At 40.9% G+C, this 27,662-nt stretch overlaps 2 protein-coding genes across 4 annotated transcripts in view; one reads left to right on the forward strand and one right to left on the reverse strand.

Moving 5' to 3' along the window:
* Positions 1-12,347, reverse strand: part of ATP6V1H (ATPase H+ transporting V1 subunit H) — a 144,238-nt gene extending 131,891 nt beyond the window's left edge. For both annotated transcript variants that reach the window (XM_066266124.1, XM_066266123.1), the window contains exons 1-4: positions 12,133-12,347; positions 10,894-11,041; positions 1,810-1,912; positions 676-765 (exon numbers count right to left, since the gene is read on the reverse strand). In XM_066266124.1, the coding sequence (XP_066122221.1) occupies positions 676-765; positions 1,810-1,912; positions 10,894-11,006 (306 nt within the window). In that variant the 5' untranslated portion in view covers positions 11,007-11,041; positions 12,133-12,347. The remainder of the gene's footprint in view (positions 1-675; positions 766-1,809; positions 1,913-10,893; positions 11,042-12,132) is intronic.
* Positions 12,348-18,981: 6,634 nt separating this feature from the next.
* The window catches only part of RGS20 (regulator of G protein signaling 20), a 128,423-nt gene continuing 119,742 nt past the window's right edge, over positions 18,982-27,662 (forward strand). For both annotated transcript variants that reach the window (XM_066266125.1, XM_066266126.1), the window contains exon 1: positions 18,982-19,260. In XM_066266125.1, coding sequence (XP_066122222.1) covers positions 19,096-19,260 — 165 coding nt within the window. In that variant the 5' untranslated portion in view covers positions 18,982-19,095. The remainder of the gene's footprint in view (positions 19,261-27,662) is intronic.

Below are 27,662 nucleotides of genomic sequence, written 5' to 3' on the forward strand. Positions count from 1 at the left end.
AGAAAGCCTTAAGTGATTCACCAAACACTGCTGGTGTTCACAAAGCACTCTGAGGTGTTGCCAGGGTAAAACATATCTATAGGCCCTGGCCGGCTGGCTCAGTAGTAGAGCGTCAACCTGGCGTGCGGGAGTCCCGGGTTCGATTGCCGGCCAGGGCACACAGTAGAAGCGCCCATCTGCTTCTCCACCCCTCCCCCTCTCCTTCCTCTCTGTCTCTCTCTTCCCCTCCCATAGCTGAGGCTCCATTGGAGCAAAGTTTGCCCGGGCGCTGAAGATGGCTCTGTGGCCTCTGCCTCAGGCGCTAAAATGGCTCTGATTGTGGCAGAGTGACACCCCAGATGGGCAGAGCATCGCCCCCTGGTGGGCGTGCCAGGTGGATCCCAGTCAGGTGCATGCGGGAGTCTATCTGCCTCCCCATTTCCAACTTAAGAAAAATACAAAAAAAAAAACAAAAAACCTATAGATTATTTCCTATACTGAAAAAATAACAAAAATAGTTTGTATATGGGCATTCTCATCTTGATCACTATTAGCAAATCACAACTCATATAATGAAGAAAAACATGTTATAATTATACAACCAGTGCTTTAAGTGAAACCTTACAAAAATGTTGTTACTGTACAGTACACAAAAAAATGAAGTCACCAAATGTATTAAGTAAAGAATATACTTACCTGCAACATATCATCAACCATAGTTAGTATGTACTGAACTGTTTGTTCTTTGGAGATATGAGTCATCAGATTTATAAATGTTTTAGCACACTAGAAAATAAAATCAATGTTAATCATTATTTTCAACTACAAACACAATATATTAATGAAATATCTGTATTACATAGGGGTGGGCAAAAGTATGTTTAAACTATCCATATGGCAAATAATAGTTAATAATACAAGAATAAACTGTCTTTCACATACTCACAACTAGAAAACAACTTTAGCCCACCCATGTATTTTGCTTGCCTAAATTAGGATACAAATGCTATTCAGTAACAGATTTCAATTATAAAAAAAGTATACCTTTTACAAATATTGGAATGAAGTATGGGAAGACCATACAATGACTTGCATCAGATTTTTGGTCATTTCTAGTGATAAATTTCAAAATGTTTATCCTTTTTAAATAGATAAGCCTAGCCACTATCAACTCTTAATTATCCATGATAACATAAAGATTCAGTTATGAAGACAATCAAATATTATTATTACTTGTGATTCTTTTTATTTATTTTGGTGTTTATTAGGAAGCAGAACAATAAGGGTACTGGGAATTGGAATCAGAAGGCTTTGAACTATCTCCACTCTTCAAGTTACTAACTAGGTAACACACTCTCTGGACTTCAGCAGAAACTAGCACCAACAATACATTTCTTCCCAAGTTTCCCAGGAATTTTAATGACAAACTATTGTGAGAATCAGACTGAGCTGTATATGAGCTCCTTCAGGCATCAGAAAATCTGATGGATAGTGGAACTGCTTATTATTCTAGTGAAAATACAAAGTAAAAATTTTTCTACAAAAAAGTTTTGCAACTTTAAAAGTGAAATATATTTTGAACTAGTACTTTCCCTTCTAGGAATCTATTCTAAGAAATTCAGGAAAGGATAAAAGAATAAACATACTCAATATTATATTTTTTCCAAAACTAACAGAAAACTAGAAATCAGTCATAAACTTTTCAAATAAAATTTGTACTTAAATTATGACACATACCTACAATGGAATAATACATAGTCATTAAAAACCATTTCTAGAATTTTTAATGACATAGGGAAGTGTTCATGATACAATGATTACATCAATCACCTGACTGCCTTCAGTCTGAAGCATCTCTTGCTTCTCCTCAGGACTTCTTTTCATTTCAAACCTTTGAATAAATTCACAATCTTCAGCAGAAATCATCTGTCCCCTAGAAAGTAAGAGTAAGTTGTTTTTGTTCAGTAAGAGTTGAATAGCCAGCCCTGGCCGGTTGGCTCAGTAGTAGAGTGTCAGCCCTGCATGTAGATGTTCTGAGTTTGATTCCTGGTCACAGCACACAGGAAAAGCAACCATCTGCTTTCTCCACTCCTCCCCCTCCCCCTTCTTTCTCTTTTCCTCCTGCAGCCACAGCTTTATGGGTCCAAGCTCACTGGCCCCGGGCATTCCACAGAGCCACTACCTCAGGTGCTAAAAATAGCTGGGTTGCAAGCATAGCCCCAGATAGGCAGAGCATCAGCCCCAGACAAGGGTATCTGGGTGGATACTGATTGAGGTGCATGCAGGAGCATCTATCTCCCCTCCTCTCACTTGGAAAAAGGAGGGGAAAAAGAGTTGAATACCCACCATAAGTAAGTGATATAAGAATTTCAGTCTTTCTCTTCTCTCCTTAGTAATAAATCATGAGGACATGTGGGCCCTGCCATCAAACAGACCTGTATTTAAAGCCTAGTTCCATCACTTCTTGATCATGTGACCTCTCTGGATCTGAGTTAATTTATCTGCAAAATGGCAACAATAACCATATTCCTTCTAAGGGGCTGAACTGAGGATGAAATTACACAATTCACATGAGGTGCTCAGCACAGTGCCCCACCCACAGTAAGCACTCAATAACACGTCACCTCTTAGCACTATTCAAAGCCTTGCCATTACTCCCCTACAAAGTCAAACAATTTACTTGGACTTCTAATTTATCTACACTAAAGACACTTTTTTATGAACTTCTACAATAATTTTCTCCAGCATATTCTTTTTCTCCACACTCAGGAAAATGTGATCTTTCTCCTCTCAGAAAATAAGTTCTTCATCCTGATCTCCCGCCCTCCCAGCAATCACTCCACACTATCCTGTTTCCTCCTACTTCAAGTGGGCCCTTCTTCAATGGCTCTTTACTCTTCAAGGCTCCTCCACAGGGCTCAATATTTAGAATCTCACTTTTCTTTCCCAAACTCCTTCAAGATTCAAATCAAGAGAGTCCTATCTTCTCTCTCCCAAACCATCTCCAATTCTATCTCTACGATTTTCACAAATTCAGCATTATCACAACTGAACCTGGCACTTTCTTTTCCAACCCAGCTTGACTTCCCAACTGTTCCACACATCAAAGACTCAAGTATGTTACACCAAACCCACTGTCTGACCCTTCTTTGTGAAAAGACATGACAGCAGAACAGCCTTGCTAGTCTCAGTGAGACTGGGCACTGAGGATGCATGTCAATGCAGGATACATGTCAATTCTTTCAGACTATCAGTAGAGTGAGAAAGTATAGATTTTGAGTCAATCTGAGGAACAGTTCCAAATCCAGTTGTGAAACTTTGGCAGGCCACTACCTCTCTGACCGCTCTTTTTCACATCAGTGAAAAGGCAATTACAACACTACCTGCTCTACTCCACTGAGCGGTTATGAGAAAATACAAGAAAAAAGCACTTGGTGTGTATAAACAAGGAATAAAACATGTTTAGCCTAGACGGTGGAGCAGTGGACAGAGCGTCATCCTGGAGCACCATGGTCACCAGCCTGAGCCTAGGATCCCCAACTCAGTCCTGACAATGCTGGCTTGACCCCCAAGGTTGCTGGTCTGAGCCCCAGTCAGGTCTGGGCATATACAAGAAGGAATCCGCAGCACAACTAAGTGGAACAAGCTGATGCATCTCTCTCTCTCTCTCTCTCTCTCTCTCTCAGAGGAGGAGGAGGAGGAGGAAGAAGGAGAAGAAGACGACAAAAAAATGCATGTTTAAAATTTTAAAACTTTCTGTAATGTTTTGTCATTCAAACGGCATCAATATATTTAACTCAATAGTTTAAAAAGCTACCCCCAGAATATGTTGTGAGACTAGTGTTCCAAGCCCAACCATGGATACACTGAATTTGAAGGTTTCCCAATATGAGTAATTATAGAAATGTGATCCTTTTTCAGAGCTGTTTTGTGTTAGGTTCCTAGTGGCAGCAGGCCTTGAGAGGATGATTAGTGTGCCGGTGACCTATGAGGAAAATGCTCCCAGAAGGGACCATGGCTGAAGTCGGGGACACAGGACATTGAAGCAAAGAGCCCCGTGAGAGTTCAGGCAAAATCCTAAAGAGGTCAGCTTTCCCTCAATGCACAGGAGAATTTGAGAACGTAAGATAATCAGAGCTGTCCCCTTCTGAAAATGATTTTCATACTTCCTGCCACCCCTACTCACAACCACACATCCCTGTCCAAAGATCTTGACTTTTTTGTGTTCAAAGTCTCAGAGTTTTACTCTACCCTTGCTGGGTTTTGTATATATGGGGGTCCTCGGGCTACAACAGTCTCGACGTGAGACATTTCAAGTTTACAACGCTCCCATAAAAAGTTAAAAAAATTGAGACGTGTTTCAGCTTACGCCATTAGCATCATACTTACAGACTATGTGGGCAAACTAGGTTGGCTGCACGTGATGGAAGAACATACAAATGCAGGATATGAGTGAGGGAGTAGGCATCACTCATTTTTGTTATTTTTTTCTGTTACTACAACTACAGTACAGTATATTTATGTCCTTCTCCTTTTTCTGTGGCTTAATTGTGTTTTTATGTTCTAGATCAGGGGTCTCAAACTCGCAGCCCGCCAAACAATTTTGTGCAGCCCGCAGACTAATCCACGAAGTTCAAAATATTTTGGATAAAATTAAGTAAGCCTAGGGGCCTACTTGTATTTTTCATTTCTCTAGCATCCTAGCTAGATATTAGCTTAGTTAACAGCAGTTGTGATGTGAACTACAGTTTCTGGTCGTTTTGTGACACTGAGTAAACTGCATGTACGATTGTGCTTGTTGTACTGATTTTTTTTTTGTTTTCAACTACAGTGAGGAAAAGTGTTGCGTAACAGTTGCCTTTTGTAGACCTAGTGCGGCCCGCTGAATGGCTGTGATCTTGCTCTGCGGCCCACATGCTGAGTTGAGTTTGAGACCCCTGTTCTAGATTATGATTTTACAACTGTGTTGGAATAGGTAAGTGACTAAGGCTAAGATGTGTTACGTCACTGTCGTAGGAATGGAACTGTGTCTAACCCAAAGACCCTTGTATTATTACTACATAATAAATTATTTTATATACCAGGGGTCCCCAAACTTTTTACACAGGGGGCCAGTTCACTGTCCCTCAGACTGCTGGAGGGCAGGACTATAAAAAAAACTATGAAAAAATCCCTATGCACACTGCACATATCTTATTTTAAAGTAAAAAAATAAAACGGGAACAAATACAATATTTAAAATAAAGAACAAGTAAATTTAAATCAACCAACTGACCAGTATTTCAATGGGAAGTATGGGCCTGCTTTTGGCTAATGAGATGGTCAATGTCCAGTTCCATATTTGTCACTGCTATAGCCGTAACAAGTGATATGACGCACTTCCGGAGCCGTGCAGTGTGCGTCCCGCATCACCGGAAGTAGTACTGTACCTGAGCAACGCTGCGCTGCGCTTTGCTGCGCCGCCACATACAGTACTCCAGGAGCACAGGATGCAGATGCATCCTGACCACCAATGAAAGAGGTGACCCTTCCGGAAGTGCAGCGGGAGGGGGGGGGAGGGGGCAGATAAATGGCCTCAGGGGACTGCATGCTGCCCGCGGGCCGTAGTTTGGGGACCCCTGTTATATATATATACTTTTAATTTGCCTCTAGACTTTATAATCTATCCACTATTCTGTCTTTCTTTTATCAGTTCCAATTATAAGCACTGTTTTTATATGTCATTTTGTTTAACATGTTTTTTTTAATAACTATTCTCGTTTATAGATTTTACCAATGACCACTTCCACACCAACCGAAAAGAGAATTTTCAGTCCTTCCTTGTCTTTCTAGATCTTCAAAGGCAAGTGACAATAAGGCCACACCTGACACACATTAACTTCTGGATTCTTCTCATCCTCCTCAGGCCACTCCTCTTCAGTCCTCTTCACCTACTCCTCATATTCTCCCTGTGTTCAGTCTCTGCGGGAAGCTCTCTTCATTTCTCATTCCATGGATTCTCTCCAAGAGTTTCCCTCTACTCTCTGTGCTGATAACTCACAGTCTGACCTCCAGGTCAACCTCCTGCAGCCCATGCTCACATGTATACACTGAACCACTCCTGTCACAGAGGCACTCCAGATTCTATAGGGACAGAGCTGAGATCACTAACATGTATCCCCACACCCACACTATCTCCAGCCTGGTTAATGGGACAATAGAAGCAAAAAAAAAACAAAAACCTGTTGCCACTGTGGCTAAGCATGTCTTATACCAGTAAAGACAAAATGCACTCTGCACCCTGAGATAGACCAAGATAACAAGGTCAACCAGTCTGGTTCTGGCCCTAAAATAAATTAAGTTTGAGCATAAACCTGAACTTCCTAGCTAAAATGATTTTACCCCTAAATTGTGCTGTACTGATGTGTAAAAGTATGTCATAACCATTGTAAAAAGGATAAGTATGTGAAAAAGATGCAGCTTTTCTACCACTGAGAAAGTATATCATGGGCCCTGGCCAATTGGCTCAGTGGTAGAGCGTTGACCTGGCGTGTGGATGTCCCAGGTTTGATTCCCGGCCAGGGTGCACAGGAGAAGTGGCAATCTGCTTCTCCACCCTTCCCCCTCTTGCTTCCCTCTCTCTCTCTCTTTCTCTCTCTCTCTCCTCCTCCTCCTCCTGCAGTCATGGCTCGATTGAAGCATGTTGGACCTGGGTGCTGAGGATGGCTCCATGGTCTCTGCATCACGTGCTAACAAGAGCTTGGTTGAGAGCATGGCCCCAGATGGGCAGAGCATCGTCCCAAGGGCTTGCAGGGGGTATCCTGGTTGGGCAAATGCGGGAGTCTGTCTCTCTGCCTCCCCACTTCTTACTTCAGAAAAAATTAAAAAATGTATGATGAATGTTACACTTGGTAATCTTATAATTTTGCAGCTTTCTTTTCCATTTGAGTAATTGTTTTTATTTGGCAAGACATTCCTTCTGAAGTCAGAGTTCCTTGCATTATCTGTAAGAAACCTTTTGTTTTCTTGTTTCAAATCTTTTCTAATTTGACAGTCTCATAATCTAGCAAGTTAGGGGCTCTGGTCTCTTCTCTAATGACCCACATCCAACCATGCACCAGTTCTAACAATTCTGCCTGATGTCACTTTCCTCTCAACTTCCCCACCTCTGCAGTAGCTCAGCCTTATGGCAACAGTCCACCAACACGTTTCCCTGCTTCAAATCCAATCCTCCTCCACATCTCTTACCAACTACCAGACAGCTGTCTCAAGCACACATCTGACCACATTACTCCTTTCATATCAGTCAGACTGAATTTGAATGGCAGTTCTACCCAGGCCTTAGGCAGAGGCATTTAATAAAAATTCTTGTTAATTATTTGACTAAGTAAAGCCTTTATGAGCATGTACATGTTACTTAACCTATCTGAACAGGTCTCTCACCTTTAAAATAAGAACAGAAAAACATGTCACAGTATTGCTATGAAAACTATCTGAAACAGGATGTTACTTACCAAATACGTTACTTCCTTTTCCAAGCACTCATCTCCACCACTTTCTAACAAGTACTCTACTCATTCATGATTTAATCAGCCAAAATTAACTGGCCTCCTAGCATGTGCCAGATACTTTAAGAACAGGCAACACAGTAATGAATGAGACACCCCTCTTTGAGTTTACATTCCCGTGGGGAAAACAGAAAATATACAAAAACAAAAATAGCTTTTTAAAAATTCACACACACACACACCATCATAATGCCAAGACTGTAAATACCATGAAAAAAACTGAGGCCAGATAAAGAGCTAGAAACTGACATATTTTAGTTGGATTTCAGAGACAGCCTTCCTGAAGTCACCTGCATGGTCACCTGAATGGAGTGACTTAATGAGCTAAGCGATCTGTGGTAGGAATTTCCAGAGACAGAAGTGCAAGCAAAGACCTTGGAGCAGCAATAAACTTGCTATATAAGAAAGAGCAAGAACAGCAGAGTAGCTAGAGGGTTGTGAGCAGTATGGCATGATCTGACTAATATTTTTTGAAATGATTCTCACCTCACAGCTATGTAAAGAACTGCCACCAGGTAAGAGGCTAATCTAACAAGGAACCATAGGAGATGTGATGACAGCCTGCACTAGGGTGTAGTAGAACTAGAGAAAACGGGTCAGATCTTGGACATGTTTTGGATTTATGACTAAATGTATTTGTTAATGTATGGAATGTGGATTGTGAGGGAAAGAGTAGTAATAACTCCTCGGTTTTTGGTCTATGAAACTGATGAGTGAAGTTGCCACAAACTGGAATGCAGCAGCCTGCAGTAAGCCACACCTAAAGCCCCCCAGCACTGCATGTTCTTCCAAGTCTCAGTGCCCCGCCTGGCGTTCCCTTCAGAGCAGGCCCCAGCTCCTCCGCTTAGATAGCTCCTCTGCTTAGACAACTCCTCCAAATATCTTTGTGCTCTGTAAAGATGTTGCCAATGCTCCCAGGTAATTATTACTCCTTTCTTTTGTTGTATTAGAAAACTTTAAATATATCTCCATTTTGGCCTGACCTGTGGTGGTGCAGCGGATAAAGCATCAACCTGCAATGCTGAGGTCGCAGGTTTAAAACCCTGGGCTTGCCTACTACTCAAGGCACATGTGGGAGTTGATGCTTCCTGCTCCTGCGTGCTCTATCTCTCTCTCTCTTTCCTTCGCACTCTCTCTCTCTCTTTCCCCCCTTTCACTAAAACAAAAAAATAAGTAAAATTTTATTTTTCTGAAGCTGGAAACGGGGAGGCAGTCAGACAAACTCCTGCATACACCCGACTGGGATCCACCCGGCATGCCCACCAGGGGGCGATGCTCCACCCATCTGGGCTGTTGCTCTGTTGCATCCAGAGCCATTCTAGCGCCTGAGGCAGAGGCCATGGAGCCATCCTCAGTGCCCGGGGCCAACTTTGCTCCAATGGAGCCTTGGCTGCGGGAAGGAAAGAGAGAGACAGAGAGAAAGGAGAGGGGGAGGGGTGGAGAAGCAGATGGGCACCTCTCCTGTGTGCCCTGGCCGGGAATCGAACCCGGGACTCCTGCACGCCAGGCCGATGCTCTACCACTAAATAAGTAAAATTTAAAAAATAAAATAATATTTCCATTTTAATGCTTACCACATTTACTATTTAACTTTTTGGTTAAAAGTTTGTTTCCTTATTAAACTTTAAGTTCAAGAGAAAGGATAAGGCTCTGGACAGTGGCTCAGTGGATAAAGTGTCAGCTCAGTGTGCAGATGATTCTGGACAAAGCACACAAGAGAAGCAACCATCTGCTTCTCCCCACTTCCCTCTACCTATTCTCTCCCTCTTTCCCTCCAACAGCCAGTGGCTCGATAGGTTCGACATGGCCCTAAGCACTGAGGATAGCTCTGTTGAAGCACATCAGCCTCCAGTGCTAAAAACAGCCCAGTACTCAAGCATCCACCCCACAGGGGGTTGCAGGGTGGATCCTAGTCCTGGAGTTTACAGTAGTCTGTCTTACTATCTCCCTCCTCTCACCTAAAAATAAAAAATTAATTTAAAAAAAAAGAGAGAAAGGCCCTGGCCGGTTGGCTCAGCAGTAGAGCGTCAGCCTGGCGTGTGGGGGACCCGGGTTTGATTCCCGGCCAGGGCACACAGGAGAAGCGCCCATCTGCTTCTCCACCCCCTCCCCTCCTTCCTCTCTGTCTCTCTCTTCCCCTCCCACAGCCAAGGCTCCATTGGAGCAAAGATGGCCCGGGCACTGGGGATGGCTTCTTGGCCTCTGCCCCAGGTGCTAGAGTGGCTCTGGTCGCGGCAGAGCGACCCCCCCCCCCCCCCCCCGCCAGGGGCAGAGTATCGCCCCCTGGTGGGCAGAGCGTCGCCCCTGGTGGGCGTGCCGGGTGGATCCTGGTCGAGCGCATGTGGGAGTCTGTCTGACTGTCTCTCCCCGTTTCCAGCTTCAGAAAAATACAAAAAAAAAAAAAGAGAGAAAGATAATATTTTATGATTCGCATATCCTCAGGATATAGTTTTACTGGATTCCAGTTTGAATGTAATGCAGCCACAGCTATTCATGTACTGACTAGGTGGACTATAAACAAAAGGTTCAATCAAATATAAATATATTTTTAAAACACTGTATTTTCACAATAACATATTAATGTGTGAGAAATAAAGTATTATTAGCCTTTTGATACTAGGGAACTCATACTCGGGTTTTCTTTTATCAGAATATAATGCGATGGTAAGAGTCACTGATAATTCATGTGTATTGGCCAGCCTCTAACAATCCGTAAGCTCTTTTAGGAGAGGCACATTTCAAACCCACTAGTGTCCCCACAACCAATAGCTCAACAGCAGGTACACAGTTAAGATATGGTGAACATTTATGCACAGACATACAGAGTAGATGAGTTTTACAAAAGAAATTCATGAGATGGATAACTGAACAAAGAATATAAATAGGAAAAGGGAAGAATATGACTTATATACTATAGTATGGGGGCCTTGGAACAGGAGGAACAGAAAAGAAAGCAATTAAAAATCTCTATGTAACTAAAAATGTTCCAAATTCCAACTCTAAGCAACTTCTGCCAGTTAGCCAGTGCTTTATGATCAATAACAATATTATTCTATTTAGGTTATAAACAGAATCAGGCTTTGTAAACATGAAACTCTTTGTGCTCTAGTCTACATACTCTCCACTAAAATTAGGACACAGAGCTCACAATCCTAATTTCAAAGGGGAGTTAAACAAGTATACAGATATAGATGAGCAACCTTCCTCACCAGCAAGCTGTTTCCATCACATTACCCTATCTCTCCAGGACAGCTAATTATTCTAAGAAGGAAGTATTTTCTTTCTTTCTCTCATAGAAGCATGACCATGAGAAAGTCTGATTCAAGAGCACATGGTTACCCATGATTCACAGAAAATAGGTACTTACTGTAGATAGGACTGCCAGTTCACTTTGTTCGCACGAACTTCTGCAGCCTTGGCTGCAATAATGTTGGTTGGAACAGCAGCATCCACAGCACCCCGGATATCCATTTTGGTCATCTATATTTTATGATCTTGAATGTTTTCCAAGAGAACTTCAATTTTGATGTAAGGTAAAATGAGAATACCAGGTTATTATTTTACAACTACTAAAACTAATAACAACACCATTATCACCTTCATCTCTCCAGGCATTCAACACAAATATTAAATATCCTAAATATTAATATCATTATATTTCATATCTTGCCCAGTTATGCACTGTACCATAAAAGTGTTCTCTACAGGCCTTTACTTTTCCAGAAATGGTTTTATTTCATAATTGGCACAATACTGCATAAGATTTTTAAAGTAACCATTCAAGAAACTGACATCAGAACTCATACTGAAAAAGAACAGGCATATAAAATAGGAATGTATTTTAACTGTACATAATTGGGCTCAACTTTCCCCTTCTGACAGATAAAATAAGAATCTGTACAGTACAGGTAGGATCAGTTGTTTTGTTTGCATTTACTACGCATCACTTTGAAGTGATATAAGAAAAGCCTGTAAAAGTCTTTTCTAAAAGTACTCGTTCGAATTAAAATAACCAAAATTGGGATTTTATCACGACACAAAACATTAAGGTTCCTTCACATAAAATAAAAGCTCATGTTAGTCACAAAGAAGCTAATATTCTATTCCAGGATCCCAATGACCTTAGTTCGTTTGGAGCTTAATCTCTACATCTGAGGGCTGCTGCCTAAACAAGAGCGCGGCGGGCTGGCCGGGCTCAGGCAGAAACTGGCTCCTTCCAGCCCCCGCGGCAACGGCGGACCCGCTGGCCCCGGCCCCATCGCCCCTCCTGGGGAAGCTGCCGATTCTCAGGGCGGCCACCTACGTCTCCGAACAACTCCAACCTCCAGCAAGGCAGGGTCGTGGGCCAATCCCGGGGAGAGCGCGGCCGGCCCCGTCCTCCTCCTCGCCCCTGCGCGCCCCCTAGAAACCTAGGGCAGGCATCAAAGGACAGAACCCCGGGAGCCGGAAGTGGGCGCTGGGGAGCCGGAGGGCCCTGGGCCGCGGGAAACCAGCACGCACCGGGGAAGCTGGACAAACGCAGGGGTCGCCTCACTGGGGCGGTGCCCCAGGCGAAACAGTCTGAGCGCCTCCTTACTGCGCGAACCCTGGAAACCCCATAACGCACCCAAGGGCGGTAGGGAGGATGCGGCAGCGGTCCGCGGCGTTGGGCCACCGCCGGGCTAGAGCGCCGGGTCAGAACCTCTCCTGCCCGGTCCGCTGGCCTAAGCGGCGGCCGGAGACTCGAACGCCGGAAAGTGAAGAGGTTTCACCACCACGGAGACGTTGAGCACCGCACAGACAGACGGAAGCCGGAGTGGCCGCAGTCGAATGACAGGAGTACCGGTCACATGACCAGAGGCATGTGACCACCCGGAAGGCGGAAGCCGGAAGGGTCCAAAACAGCCGGCCGATCCGCGGAGCGCTTAGAAGCAAACCGCTCGGATAAGGCCGCGAGGAGTCCGGGCCCCGCCCCTCACCTCCCCTCGGAGAGCCCCAGAGCCCCAGCCCGGACTGTCCGGTCCCCTACGGGGCGCGCACGTGGGGGCCCCAAAGCGAAGCCCAACGGGCGGCTCTGGTGCCGAAATAACAGCTGGAGGCGGCGAGCCAGCCCATACTTCTGAAAATTTAAATTCAGTGCTTTTAAGTATACAGATTGACTTTCTTTTGGATTTAATAGCCCAATAAAACAGTCATACTTATCCCCATTTTAATTATGAAACTGCTGCTGGGTCATTAGAGTTATATAGCCCTCGGGTTGCAGGTTTTGCAAACAGTGTGTGTTCCATGCAATATTTGCAATGATAAACTTAAGAATAATAATTCCTGTTTATCTAAAATTTGAATTTAACAGGACGTGCAGTTTTTCACCTAACAATCCTGAGTCCAAGGTTTTCCCCATTCCAGGCCTCATCTATCCTCTTTAAGATAATGAATAATACTACACTGAAAATAGTGTTCAGGTATATATAACAGCATATTTATGTTGATAAGCACTGAAAGGGATTCATAAGTATAACCAATACATTTCTACTACAAATATGCAATTTAGGCCAAGGTTTAAAACAATCAGAACCGGTTCACGTTGGGAATTAATACCTATAATAACAGTATATAATACTGTATTACATTTCTCTTGCTGCTATAACAAATGACTATAAATATCCCAACTAAAATCAATGCAAATTATCTGACGTGGGTCCCGCTGGGCTGTGTGGCAGGGCTTAGTTCCTCTTGGAGGCTCTGGAGAAGAATCCATGTCCTTGCATTCTCCAGTTTTTAGAGGCTGTCTGCATTCCTTGGCTTGTGTCTCACTTTTCTCTATCTTCAAAGTCAGCAACATCTATCTTTCTCTGATCACTGGTGAGAAGCGTTCTCTGATTTTATAGGCCATTATGATTGGATTGAACCCATAAGAGAAAATCATCTTAGCACTCTCCACTCAAGGTTTTTCATGTTAATTATATCTGCAACCTTATGCCACACAGGTTAACGTTTTCACAGGTTCCAGAGGTTAGGAAATAGATATATTTGGGGGAACTTTATCCTGCCTATCACAAATATAGAAGGAAATATAAACACTAATTTAACATAAGTGGTTGAGTAAAGATACAAAGGGGCCCTACCTGATGCCTGTATTATACTTCCAAAGCAAAATTTTGAAAGAACGTTACCAAATACTGTATTGGAAAATGTTGACTTTATGATATCTGAGTAATGGATTCATGGACATTCTTGATATTGTTCTGCATTTGAATTTTTTTTAATATTGATTTGAGAGAGAAAGAAATCGGTTTGCTGTTCCACTTATTTATGAATTCACTGGTTGATACTTGTATGTGCCCAGACTGGGGATCAAACTCAGAAACTTTGCATGTCAGGTACAACGTTCTAAACATCTAAGCTACGTGGCCATTGATGGTGTCAGTTCAGTCCAATTATATGTGAAACTCTAGGCTAAATTAATGAAGGGCTTGTTTACCAAAATAGTTGGAATTAGAATCAAAGTGGAATTGGAATTTTTAAAAAATGATTGCAGATACTACCTTGATAATAGCTTAGTAAAATAACTTATTGAGGCCCTGGCCGGTTGGCTCAGTGGTAGAGCATAGACCCAGTTTGTGGAAGTTCCAGGATTGATTCCTGGTCAGGGCACACAAGAGAGGCAACCATCTACTTCTCCCCCCTCTCCTGTCTATCTCTCCCTGTCTCTTTTCCTCTCTCCTCCTCCTCCTCCTCCTCCTCCTCCTCCTCCTGCAGCCATGGTTCAATTGATTTGTGCGCATTGGCCCCAGTCACTGAGGATGGCTCCCTGGAGCCCCTGCCTCAGGCACTAAAAATTGCTTGCTTACAAGTATTGGCCATAGATGGGCAGAGCATCAGCCCCAGACAGAGTTTGCCAGGTAGATCCCAGTCACTGGGTGTGCAGAAGTGTGTCTCTGTATCTCCCCTTCTCTCACTTAAAATAAAATAAAAAATAATGAATTGGTAACAAACATATGGGTCACAAAACTGTTTCCTTTAACTATAATATTTTAAACTTGATACTTGTTTCAAGGGTCCTAGGAGTGGGGAAGGTATGTTCTCAGGAGCCTTTGAACTGTGGGGTTTGGTTGTTATTGCAATGGCTAGAGATAGAGTGCTGTTAGCATTTGGTTCCGAGGGAGTAGGAATTAGGAATATTAGATGGTGACCCCACCAAAGCACCACACAAAGTATTTTTCAGCTGAAAATGTCAGTACTGCTCCTGTGAAGAAAGTGAACAGGTGACTGTCCCTGCCTGATAAACCTGTCATCCCAAATATGCAGATTCCAGGCTATGGTGGAAAATGGCTTTACCTTTACAGACCAACATCCTTATGGAGCAGCCAAACACAAAGGTAGGTACTAGCAACAAAATGTCAGAAGTATCTACCCAAACGTTAAATGTGCACACTCCATAACCAAGTAATCAGACATCCAGGAATCTCTGCTGCAAAGATAAATATACAAGGATTTTTAATGCAATATTTCTTATAATAACAAAACAAAATTAGAAATCAGTATTTATCAGCTCAGGCTACCATACAAAATACCAGACTGGGTGGTAAACAACAGAAATTTATTTTCATAGATCTAGAGGCGGGAAATCCAAGATCAAAGGGCTGACCATTCCTGTTCAAGGTGAGGGCTTTCTTCCTGGCTTGCTGATGGCCACCCTCTCCCTTTGTCACATGGTGGAAGGAAAGAGCTCCCAGAAGAGCTCTATCCTGTCTCCTCTTATAAGTACAATAATCCTATTGGATCAAGGCTGCACCCTGTGTATTTCCCCAAGAAAACTAGAGTGCTGGTATTAGAAAAAGAGGACATGACCTGACCAGGCGGTGGTGCAGTGGATAGAGCATTGGACTGGGACACAGAGGACCCAGGTTCGAGACCCCAAGGTTGCCAGCTAGAGCGCAGGCTCATCTGGTTTGAGCAAGGCTCACCAGCTTGAGCCCAAGGTTGCTGACTTCAGCAAGGGGTCACTCAGTCTGCTGTAGCGCCCCAGTCAAGGCACATGAGAAAGCAATCAATGTGAAACTAAGGTGAGGCAATGAAGAATTGATGCTTATCTCTCTCCCTTCCTGTCTGTCTGTCCTTATCTGTTCCACTCTCTGTCTGTCTCTGTCACACAAGAAAAGAAGAGAAGAGAAAAGAAAAGAAAAAGGACATGAATGGTGAGCAAGAGGGAAAAAGAAGTCTACTACATTCTACTGCAGCGTATACACACACACTCACACACACACACCTCAAATATGAAAAAATGTTTACTAGAAGCTCCCAAGCACTGAAAGTGTACAACATTAGCAGATTTACTATAATAAAGTCATCAACAAATTAAACTTTAAAAGATGAAAGAATTTTCATAGAGTTTTTGGAAAAATGTTTCCAAAAAAGAGAATCATTACAAGTATAAGAAAAGTACTAGCAATAAGAAATGCTCAGGCCTGACCTGTGGTGGCGCAGTGGATAAAGCAGCAACCTGGAATGCTGAGGTCAGTGGTTCGAAACCCTAGGCTTGCCTGGTCAAGGCACAAATGGGAGTTGATGCTTCCTACTCCTCCCTCCTTTCTCTCTCTCTCTCTCTCTCTTTCTCTCCTCTCTAAAATAAATAAAATTTAAAAAATTTTTAAAAATGAAATGCTCAAATAAAATGTTTCCTCCAAGGATTGACACCAGAATAAATGGTGCAAAAGGGAAAGTGAGATCAAGAGGAAAAAGGTTGGTGGATCTATGACATTCATAAAAAGAGAAACAAATAATTTGCTTTGCAGAGTGGCACAGAGCAATGTGTATGGAGATGTGAAAGCTGGTTCCAACTATACAATTGTATGTAGCCCTTGGACATACCACCTAATATTTCATTCAAATTTCCACAGTCACAAGATGAAGAAGACAAAATGAGCAGGAGGACAAGATAATCTTGATAGTTCTCTCCAGCTCCAAAGTTTGCACAGTTCAGTTTGAAACCAGTAATACCACCTATTTCATTCTCATTCTAAGAGTTCAGAACCAAACACAGATCTCTAGACCCTCAGATCAATGATAGTTCAACCGTATCTTCACTCGGGTGCCCCTTGAGAACATTTCTTTAACTGTCAAAATATTTATTGCCTCACCCTGAAATATTTGGTAACTTGAGAAAGTTGCCTCTTTTTATAAAAATTTGACAGCTTTGTTGAGCTATAATTCACAGACCATACAATGTATCCATTTAAAATGTACAACTTAATGATCTTATATATATTCAGAGGGTTGTGCAACTCTCAGTGCAATGTTTTATAACATTTACAAACATCAGTGCAATGTTTTATAACATTCTCATCATCCCCAAAGATACCTCTTACTCATTAGTAGCCAAACCCATATGCCCTAGGCAACCACTAATCAACTTTCTGTATCTAAAGATTTGCCTATTCTGGACATTTTCTTATAAGTGGAATCATAAAATATGTGGGGCTTTTTGCTGGCTTCTCTCATTCAGCGTGTTTTCAGGTTTGTTCCTGTAGTAGCATGTACCAGTACCTCACCCCTTTGTATTGCTGAATAATCTATTGTATGGATATACCTCAGTTTGCCTCTTTGTCACTTGAGGGGTATGTAGGTTGTTTCCCGTTACTGCACATTGGGGTTCAAGTCTTTGACCATTTGTTTCACTTTTCTTGCTTTGGTAGATATCTAGGAGAGAATTGTTGGATCATGTGGTGACTCTGTGCTGAATATTTTGAGGCACTGGAAACTTTTCCAAAGCAGTTGCAACATTTGACATTCTCACAATGAATAAGAGTCCCAGTTACTCCACATACTTACTAACACTTGTTATGGCCTGTCTTTTTTATTAAAGACAACCTGTTGGGTGTGAAGTGGTCTTTCATTGTCATTTTGACTTGCCTTTCCCTAATGGCTAGACACAACACCCAGTTTTAGTTCTATTTGGGGTGAGGGGGGAGTTGATTGTTTGTTTCTTTGTTTTTAGTTGTTAGAGCCCTTTGTGTATTCTGGATACAGATCCCTTATTATGTATGTATGACTTGGAATATTTTCTATTTTGTGGGTTGTCTTTTGCTTTCTTAATGTCTTTTCAATTTTGATGAAGTCCAGTTAGCCTAATTTTTTTTGTCACTTGTGCTTTTATATTGTTTCTAAGAAGGTTTAGCCTAGTTTAAGGTCATAAAGACTTATCTCTATATTATCTTCAAATAGTTTTATAGTTTTATCTTTCACATTAGACCAGTGATTCATTTCGAGTTATTTTTTTATGTGGTGTGAGGTAGAGGTATGACAAATTTATGCCTATGGCTATCCAGTTGTTTCCACATCATTTGTTGAAGACAATTTCCCCTATTGAATTACGTATCTTTGCACTTTGTCAAAAATTAATTGATTGTAAATAAATGTATAAACTTATTCCTGAACTCTCAATTTTATTCCATTGATCTATATATCTATATCTATATCTAGATAGATAGATAGATAGATAGATAGATAGATAGATAGATAGATATGCTGGAACCATGGTCTTAATTATTGTAGCTTTATAGTAAGTTTTAAAATTGAAGTGTGAGTCCTCCAGCTTTGTTTTTCTTTTTGAGATTGTTTTGGATATTCTCTGTCCCTTTACCATCTCATATGAATTTTATAATCAACTTGTCAATTTTGCAAGTAAGGGAGCTGGGATATTGATAGCGATTGTGTTTGTTCTGTAGGTCAATTTTGAACACCTGGGATCATTTGACAAAAGGAAATTTCTCCAGGGCATAGTCCCCAGATATACACACAGGGGCTCTTGCCTCTGTGCCCCCAGACACTGCAGAGAATACTCAGGCATTAGATACTACTCCTTTAGAGAAACGTGAAGGTATTACGTTCTACATTTTTGCATTCTGTTTAACAATCTTATGTTTATAAAGTACTTTACAAATATGAAGTCTGATGTTAGAAGCCAAATATTGCCATCAGATGACTAGTTACCTCATAACAGAATCACTTTAACTATTTCTACATGATATAAATATAAAGAGTGATAGTCCTCAGCCTCAAGTTTGGATATGAGTTTAGCATACATTTCTAGCCACAAAGCGGACAGGTACTAAAATGATGTTTTAAAGAATCCTAAATAGATTAGGTGGACCATTTGGCTCTCAAATGCATAGCCCAAGAATGCCAAGTACCTACCACACATTGCTAGTGCAGAATTCTGCAAGCAATCTATTTTCTTTATCATTATATACTAAGCAATATATCACTTGAATAATTTCTTTCAGTTTTGATTTAGGATTAAATTTTAATTAGGAATACATTGCTACCTGTAGAGAGCAGTCATAACATACCTAGACATTTAAAATAGAAAGCCCTACCTGAAATAGAACACTAGAGATCTGTGGATAAACTGCTGACCCACAAAACAGATAATCCTTTTCTTGGATTAATGTCACTTTCCTGGGAGGTCCCCAGAGGACTGAAAGATGGCTCAGCATCAGCCAAATGAAAAGACATAGAGGTGACCTTGGACCGGTGTTAAAATCAGGCTATCAAACTCATTTGGAACCTTTATTGTAAAAAAAAAAACATGCCCCAGCTTTTGCAAGACAATGAAGAGTGCCTCCAGAAACATTTCTCCAGGCCACTCAGGTGGAAGCAATTTCTGTTCCTGCCCAGGGCTGAGGAATATAATGCCAACATTCACCAAGCCACAGAAGAAGATGAATGGAACAAGGCTGTGCATGATATCAAGGTAAGACCATCTCCTCAATCCATGATCCTTTCTTCACAGAGAAAGGGTTTATCCAGAAAGAATATAAAACCATAGCAAGCTTCAGTGTCATTGCTCACTATTTTATTGCTTAATGTTGTGTGTATCTTCAAAGAATGTACAGTCTGTCTGTAAATCCTCTTAACTATTAATAGAACTATCTCTTAAAAGGTTATTTGGGGGATGGGTAAATGTGAATGTCTAAAAAATAATGAGCAGAGCTCAGCATTAAATGCTGCAAAATCATACTACAGAAAAAAAAAATCATACTACAGCAAATCTGTCCAAATACTTTAACACTAAAAAAATATCTGTCGGTCCCAGCTGGTGGCTCAGTGGATACGGCATCGGCCCCATGATGGATGTCCCAGGTTTGATTTCCAGTCAGGGCACAAAGGAGAAGTGACCATCTGCTTCTTCCCCCCTTCTGCTTCCCCTTCTCCCTCTTACCCTCATGCAGCCAGTGGTTTAACTGGTACAAGAATGGCCCCGAGTGCTGAGGATAACTCAGTTGGTTGAGTGCATCAGCTTCAGGGGCTAAAAAGAGCTCGGTACTCAAGCATCATCCCCTGACAGGGTCGCAGGGTGGGTCCTAGTCAGGGCGCATGTAGGAGTATCCCTCACTATCTCTACTCCTCTCACCAAAAAAAAATTTAAAAAAAAAATCTGTCCCTGCGCCATGGCTCAGATCCTGATAAGAATCATTTATTTGCAAGCTCTCTATTTAATTATTTATATCTGCCCTATCCCCCAATGGTATTTTAATTTTCATAAGAAGAATAAAAGTTTTTAATAATCATTACAAAGATTTTTCTGTAGAAATTTACTGATCACCCTGGCCACTTCCTCAGTGGATAGAGCATAGGCCCAGCATACAGACGTTCTGGGTTCAATTCCCAGTTAGCATACACATGAGAAGTGACCATCTGCTTCTCTTTCCCTCCCTCTCCCCTTTGTCTCTCTCTTCGCCTCTCAAAGCCAGGGGCTCAATGGGTTTGAGCATTAGCCCCAGACAAGGTTTGCCAGGTGGATCCTGGTCAGGACTCTTGCGGGAGTCTGTCTCACTATCTCCCCTCCTCTCACTTAAAAAAAAAAAAAAAAAAAAAAAAAAGTGTGCTTATCTATGCTTTTGAGCTTTCAGACATATGTGAACACATAACACATGAATTTCCACATCCCCTACAACACCTAAGCACAAGGTCTTTAAAGAAACTAGAATGAAATGGGATATTATGGCCAGAAGTCCTTAATAGGCACCTAGATGTAGGCAACACTTGCAAAGGAAATTTCTAAAAGGTAGAATCTGGAGGCTATTCTGAGGAAACACTTGGCAACAAAATGTACATATGTTGTGAGGGTGCTCTATGTATGTATAAAATATGTGCACACACATATAATTTCAAATATCTGTCTTGAGGGATATGCTTAAGCTGACTCACAGATAAATGAATTGGAAAAGTATTTAAGAATCCACAGTATGCCTTTTCACAGCATCCTGGGACCAACCATCCTGGCACTGGGCAATACAAGCTGCCATCCTGACCTCATTAGCCAAGTAAAACAGCTTCCAACCTGTACAGCAGAAGATGTGAGCAGTCAGGAATGATCCAACTTCAATCCAGTTTGCCTTTTTAAAAATATCTTTGTTACATCTGAATACAGATGCATATATAAATGAACATGTAAGTTTGGCAGAACTCTGTTCACTTTGATTCTATTGAGTCAAATATGAGTTCTGTTCATATTAAGTCCTTGCTACATGCAAAATCTTTGCCTAGGTTTTGAAAAAGAAAAGGATTTGCTCCTCCCTCTCTACAGACAATATATTGGGAAAGACAAACATATTGACATTATCATCATATCCTATTGACATCATACTATTGACATGACTCATCAGTAATAAAGGATATCTGTGTAATTGCATTCCTATAATCAGTAAGGCGATAAGAAATCAGGAGTGAAATGTCAATATGGAGTAAAACAACTGAAAAAAAGACCTGATTAAAGAGTAAAAGAAATGAAATTTGCCTGACCTGTGGTGGCGCAGTGGATAAAGCGTCAACCTGGAAATACTGAGGTTGCCGGTTCAAAACCCTGGGCTTGCTTGGTCAAGGCACATATGGGAGTTGATGCTTCCTGCTCCCCCCTCTTCTCTATAATAAATAAATAAAATCTTTTTAAAAAATAAATAAATAACTTAAAAAAAAAAAGAAATGAAATTTAAGGTAGACATGAAATAATGTCTAGGAATATAGAGAAATAGACAGGGACTAAAAAGTATCTAGATGTCCAGGCCTGGTGATAAAACCCTCTAAAATACCTCACCCTAAGCCTAACACCTAATACAAAAATTAAACCAAAATAGACCAAAAACTTAAATGTATAACTATATGTAAAACTATTAGACAAAAAAGATAAGAAATCTTTGTGACCTAAGATGGTGTGGAGTTTTCAGACATCAAAAGCAAAATCCATAAAACAAATTATGATTAATTGAAATCACCAAAAATAAAAACTTTGACTTTGCCAAGGACCTTATCTAAGAAGATGAAAAGGCAAGATACAGACTTTAAGATAATATTGACAAACCCCATATCTGAAAATAGATTTGTATCAAGAATATACAAAGAACTCCCAAAACTCAAGAGCAAAAAAACAAACAATAATCCAACTAAGAATATGGGCAAAAGGATATGAACAAACATTTCCTCAAAGAGCATATACAGATGGTAAATAAACACATGAGAAGATAAGCAGTATTATTAGCCACTAGGGATATGCAAATTAAAACTACTATGAAATATCACTTCATACCTATCAGAATGGCTAAAATGAAAAACAGTGACAAAGGCAAATGCTGACAAGAATGTAGAGAAACTAGGTCACTCATACGTTCCTGGTAGGAATGCAAATAGTACAATGTTGGGCAAATGAGTTTGTAAAATTTATATTTTTTTAGTTTGCTTACTTTTAGCGTTGAAAAATGGTGCTGGGCAGTGCCAGGTAAGTGATCTGTGAAATTACAAATTGCCTTCCTGCTTGGGAAGGGCCATTGTCTTGCTAATGTTTGCTGGAGGAAAGGTTTTCATGCCAGAAAGTATTGAAAAGAGAAGGGAGGAAGCCATGTTTGAGCAGAGTATGTGCAGAGAGAAAGGAGAAGATATGCAGATAGGCAACCAGAGATGAGGGGCTTTTGTGAGCTCCACTGAGACTTGTGAGGCCTTTGATTCTAGGAGATCAGAGAATGTGTAAGTGGCTTTGGGAGCCCTGAGTGAAAAGGAAGTATTTTTTCCCTGTGTGTTTGCTCGCCAGCCAGTGGGAGACTTGAATAAAGGAACAGCCCACCGTTTTATGACTCCACTATTTCTTTACTGTCTGCCAGAATCTAATGAGAACCTGCATTTGCATGGCCATGACGGCGGCAACTACTGGCCCTACACACAGCCAATTGAGAAACAATTTGGCAGTTTCTGACAAAACTAAATCTTCAAGGATCATATGGCCCAGCAATTTCACTACTGGACAATTGTCCCAAAGAAAATGAAGATCTTTGTTCACACAGATTCTGTGTGCTAATGATCATAGCTGCTTTATTCAAAATAGCCAAAAACTAGAAACAAACCAAAAGCCCTCGAAGGGATGAATGATGAAACAAACTGGTACATCTGTGCTATGGAATACTGTGAAGCAACGAACAGGAATGAACTACTGACAGCCATCCCTCGGATATATCTGACAGGAATGATTCTGAATGTACAAAAGAAGAAGTCAATCCTTAAAGGCCATACTATATGATTCCATTTATATAACATGCTTGAAATTAAATTATAGAGATGGAGAACAGGTTAGTAGTTGCCAAAGATAAGATGGTGGATTTAGCTACAAAAGTGGTAGGTAGTACAAGGGAGTCTTGTGGTGAGAAAACAGTTCTTTATCTTGATCTCAGAGGTGATGACACAAACCTACACACAATAGAATTTCATAGAACTACACACATGCACAGACACACACAAATGAATGCATGTAAAACCTGTAAAATCTGAATAAGCTCTTGGAATTGTACAAATGTTTGTTTCTTGCTTTTGATTTTGTCCTAAATTTCTGAAGTTTCCACTGGGGGAAACTGAGTGAAGAGTGCATGGGATCACACTATATGTTGTTTTGGGAACTTCCTGTGAATCTATAATTATTTCAAAATAAAAAAGTTAAAAACACAAGCCTCCAAAGGCAGGTTAGACTAATAATACCAATGCAATTGCCTATTGTGGTTCTTCAGGTTGTTCTTTTATTTGAATCCTTAGCTAATTTCACTAGGTCAGTGATTTTGATGCCACTAGACCTGTTTAGAGATGAGAGAACAAGTTTGGAAATACTGTTGATTACATGTGTGAAGTAGGCTGAGTGATTTCAACCTAGGCTTTTCTGGTTTTATTATTAATTCAATAGCTCTGACAGTGATATAGAAAGTGAGCTATAATTTTGTAGGCTTGACGCCAGTTTTCTTTATAGTGTTTTTTTCTGTGTATTCTGCCCAAAGTACCCCAATATGGGCCACTCATTTATTGCAAAATAAATTAGTACCACACACAAAAACACTTACACTTGTCTTAAACAGAATTTTTTTTCTCCACAGGCTTTTAACTTCCTTTCATTCAGAGCAGGGAGTGCAAAAGGGAGGCAGGAAGCACCCTGGATGAGTCACTCTTCCTAAGTGATATACAGTGTGTTCATAAAGTCATGATGCACTTTTAACCGGTTACAGGAAAGCAACAAAAGATGATAGAAATGTGAAATCTGCACCAAAGAAAAGAAAACTCTCCCAGTTTCATACCTATTCAGTGCAGTTCGATGTGGGCTCATACACAGATTTTTTAGGGCTCCTTAGGTACAGGCATCCCCAAACTACGGCCCGCGGGCCACATGAGGCCCCCTGGGGCCATTTATCCGGCCCCCCGCCGCACTTCCAGAAGGGGCACCTCTTTCACTGGTGGTCAGTGAGAGGAGCACTGTATGTGGCGGCCCTCCAACGGTCTAAGGGACAGTGAACTGGCCCTCTGTGTAAAAAGTTTGGGGACCCCTGCCGGACTCGTCACTGACTGATGGCCTACCAGAATGGGGTTTCTCCACCAAACTGCCGGTTTCCTGCAACTGCTTATCCCACCGAGTAATATATTCCTATGTGGTGGCGACGCTTTGTTTTATTTATATATATATATATATATATATATATATATATATATATATATATATATATAACGAAACGTTATAAATGCGCCGATATTCACATTGCACTTTGGTCACGGATTCAAATTTAGCAAGCCACAGAATACAATGAACTTTCCTCTGTACCGTCCACATCTCGACTGGCATGGCCGTGGACTGCTCTGCTGTATACACAGTGTTACATCATTATCTGCGCATGTGCACATGCTGCCACATCATCCTACAGAAACTGGGAGGGTTTTCCTTTTATTTGGTGCAGATTTCACATTTCTATCGTCTTTTGTTGCTTTCCTGTGACCGGTCAAATGTGCGCCATGACTTTATAGACACACTGTACATGAGAAAGAGAGAAAGCTGTAGCATGCTGGCAGGAAGTCAAATATCTACCTTTCTGTCTATTGATCATTTGATCAGTTAATAGAAATATAAATGTATATGCATTTCTATGTGTGCATTCTTTCTCAGTAAAAAAAAAAGTGGCCTGAGCTTTGACAAGAAAGTTATTTCCACAACATTATTTTTCACATCATTTCAAAGTCAATGCCCTTCTAAGAATGCAGATTTCTAAGTGCTTCTTATTTCAGAGGTGTGATTCCTGAGCAGCTGACCAAAGCACTTATTTTGAGATCTCATACACTGAAAGGAGAAAAACAAATGTCAAGGCCCCAAAGGGTAACTACAAAGACAATGGAACTTTGTGTGACCGAAAGGATAGAGGAAAGAAGAAAGGAAAAAATACCTTAGAAAGAAGAGCATTATACTTGTGATATCCAATACCTTAACATTAACGTATGCAGAAGATAAAATTATTCTGTCGGCCTCCATTTGTAAAAAAATAAGTTCACTGAGAAGGATAAAGTTTATTCTTATCTTTTTTGAAGGTGTTCTGAAAAGAATATTTGTAGTAGTTTGACACATGAAATGTTCACAAACTTCTTCAGGAAAAGGCACATTTGGAAGTCTGTCATTGTTACATCAACCTAAGTACCCCAACATAGTAAGTGTATGTTAATTAGCAATCCTCCAACCTAAAGATGAAGCATTTAAGATACCAGCTAATACCTTTCAAAGCAATCAATGAAATGCTGATCAACTTAAAAGTAAATTGCAAAAGGAAAATGCCAAAATACCTCACACAATTTTCAAAAAATTTAAGAAATGAATTATGTTTCCATGAATAAAGAAAAAATTTTTCATCTTGACTGACAAAAACACCAGATACCAATGCTAGATCCTCAATTTAGGTAGCCCAATTCAAAAAATTCACCTACATCTGTCAGGTAAACTAGCTCATGCCATAGTAACAACCTCTAGAATTTCAGCAGCCTAACAAAAGTATATTTTCCACTCATGCCACAGTTTGATATAGGTTCTGCCCCAGGACTCGGGTTGCTTCCATCTTGTGACTCGGCCATGTTGTGGACCCAAGGTTGCTCCGGAAGCCGACTCAGGATTGGAAATTTGGGAAACGGGCACAGGAGCTTAACTCTCTCAGCACAATGACAATCCCACTGCTTCCACTCGTGTTCACATCTATTGACCAGAGCCAGGCACACGGCCAATCTTTTGAAAAGAGTCAATCCTCTGAACTTAAAGAGTTCAGCCGTTAATTATTTTTCATTAAATACCATAAAGAAAAGTTTCTGGGAAAATGTGACTTTTCACTCCTCCAGTGGAAATATCAAGAGTTTGCTTACTAAAACACAATGTGAACATCTTCATTTCCCCATTAGAAGTAAATATTTTCAACTCTGAAAGTAGCAATGTACAAAAAAAGATCCATCAGAATTATAGATAAAAATTTATAAATACAAATTTTACACTTGCTAATTTTCTAAACATTTAAATAACTCACTGTCAGGGTTTTACATTAAAGATCGATTTCCTCCACTGGATTCCATTTTCATAGGCCAACATCTATGCCAGGTGCCACAAAGTGATTTGTTCTAGCAAAGATAATTAATATTGTATTGTGTTTCTAAATGTTGTATCTCTTTATTTTTTTATTTTTTTACAGAGACAGAGAGTGAGTCAGAGAGAGGGATAGACAGAGACAGACAGACAGGAACGGAGAGAGATGAGAAGCATCAATCATTAGTTTTTCATTGTGCGTTGCAACACCCTAGTTGTTCTTTGATTGCTTTCTCATATGTGCCTTGACCGTGGGCCTTCAGCAGACCGAGTAACCCCTTGCTGGAGCCAGCGACCCTGGGTTCAAGCTGGTGGGCTTTTCCTCAAACCAGATGAGCCCGCACTCAAGCTGGCGACCTCGGTCTCTTGAACCTGGGTCCTCTGCATCCCAGTCCGACGCTCTATCCACTGCGCCACCGCCTGGTCAGGCTGTATTGTGTTTCTTTGTTCTTGTGAGGATCTTCTGAATGCTAATGGGTTAAAGGATGTAGAGCATTATATAGTTTTCTAACTTAGTATGAGTTTGCTTTTGTTCTTGAGAATGTAAACCTTGAGTTTCTGAATACAAAAATGAATGGTGGTGATTCTAAAATTGATGGTTTTGTATGGCTTCATGCCTGTTACCAGTCACATCAGTATTTTTTTAGGGTGTTGCAGCATTGCCACAGAAGGTCTAATTATGCAAGTGGAGGACATTACCACTTCAGTGGAAAACTCAGACAGGACATCTCTGTAGCACCATGTCAGCACTGCTGCCAGGAGTTTCTGCCTACCAAGCCAGAGTGCTTTCTGCTGCTCCTGGGCTTTGTTGCAGGTTGATGTTGACTGTACCACCACAGCATACTCATGTAGGAAACAAAAAAATATTTTTAAAATGTATACCTGTGTGGTATTGGTGATAATATTCAAGCAGATGTTTCATTTCTGAATTTAGTGAGGTACCTCCTCCTACAAAAAAATAAACTCTAGAAACCTAGAAAATGAAGTTCTACATGGAGATAGAAATTCAGCTATCAATTTAAAAAGCAGACCAGACACAATAAAGATTAAAATGATCAAAATAGAAAATATCAAAATAGAAAAATATGTGTGAGAAAGTCTATCAGAACAAAAAGGTAAAATTATGAGAGAGGAAATAATAGATATGGAGGACATCCCTTGTAAATTAACCTTAGGTATGGATAAACAGAATAGGTAAAAGAAGGGTCTGAACAGATGAAATTGCAATAATCAAGTTTATAAAAATATAT

Source organism: Saccopteryx bilineata, chromosome 3 (genome assembly GCF_036850765.1).
Source record: "Saccopteryx bilineata isolate mSacBil1 chromosome 3, mSacBil1_pri_phased_curated, whole genome shotgun sequence".
In the NCBI taxonomy this organism is placed as follows: domain Eukaryota; kingdom Metazoa; phylum Chordata; class Mammalia; order Chiroptera; family Emballonuridae; genus Saccopteryx; species Saccopteryx bilineata.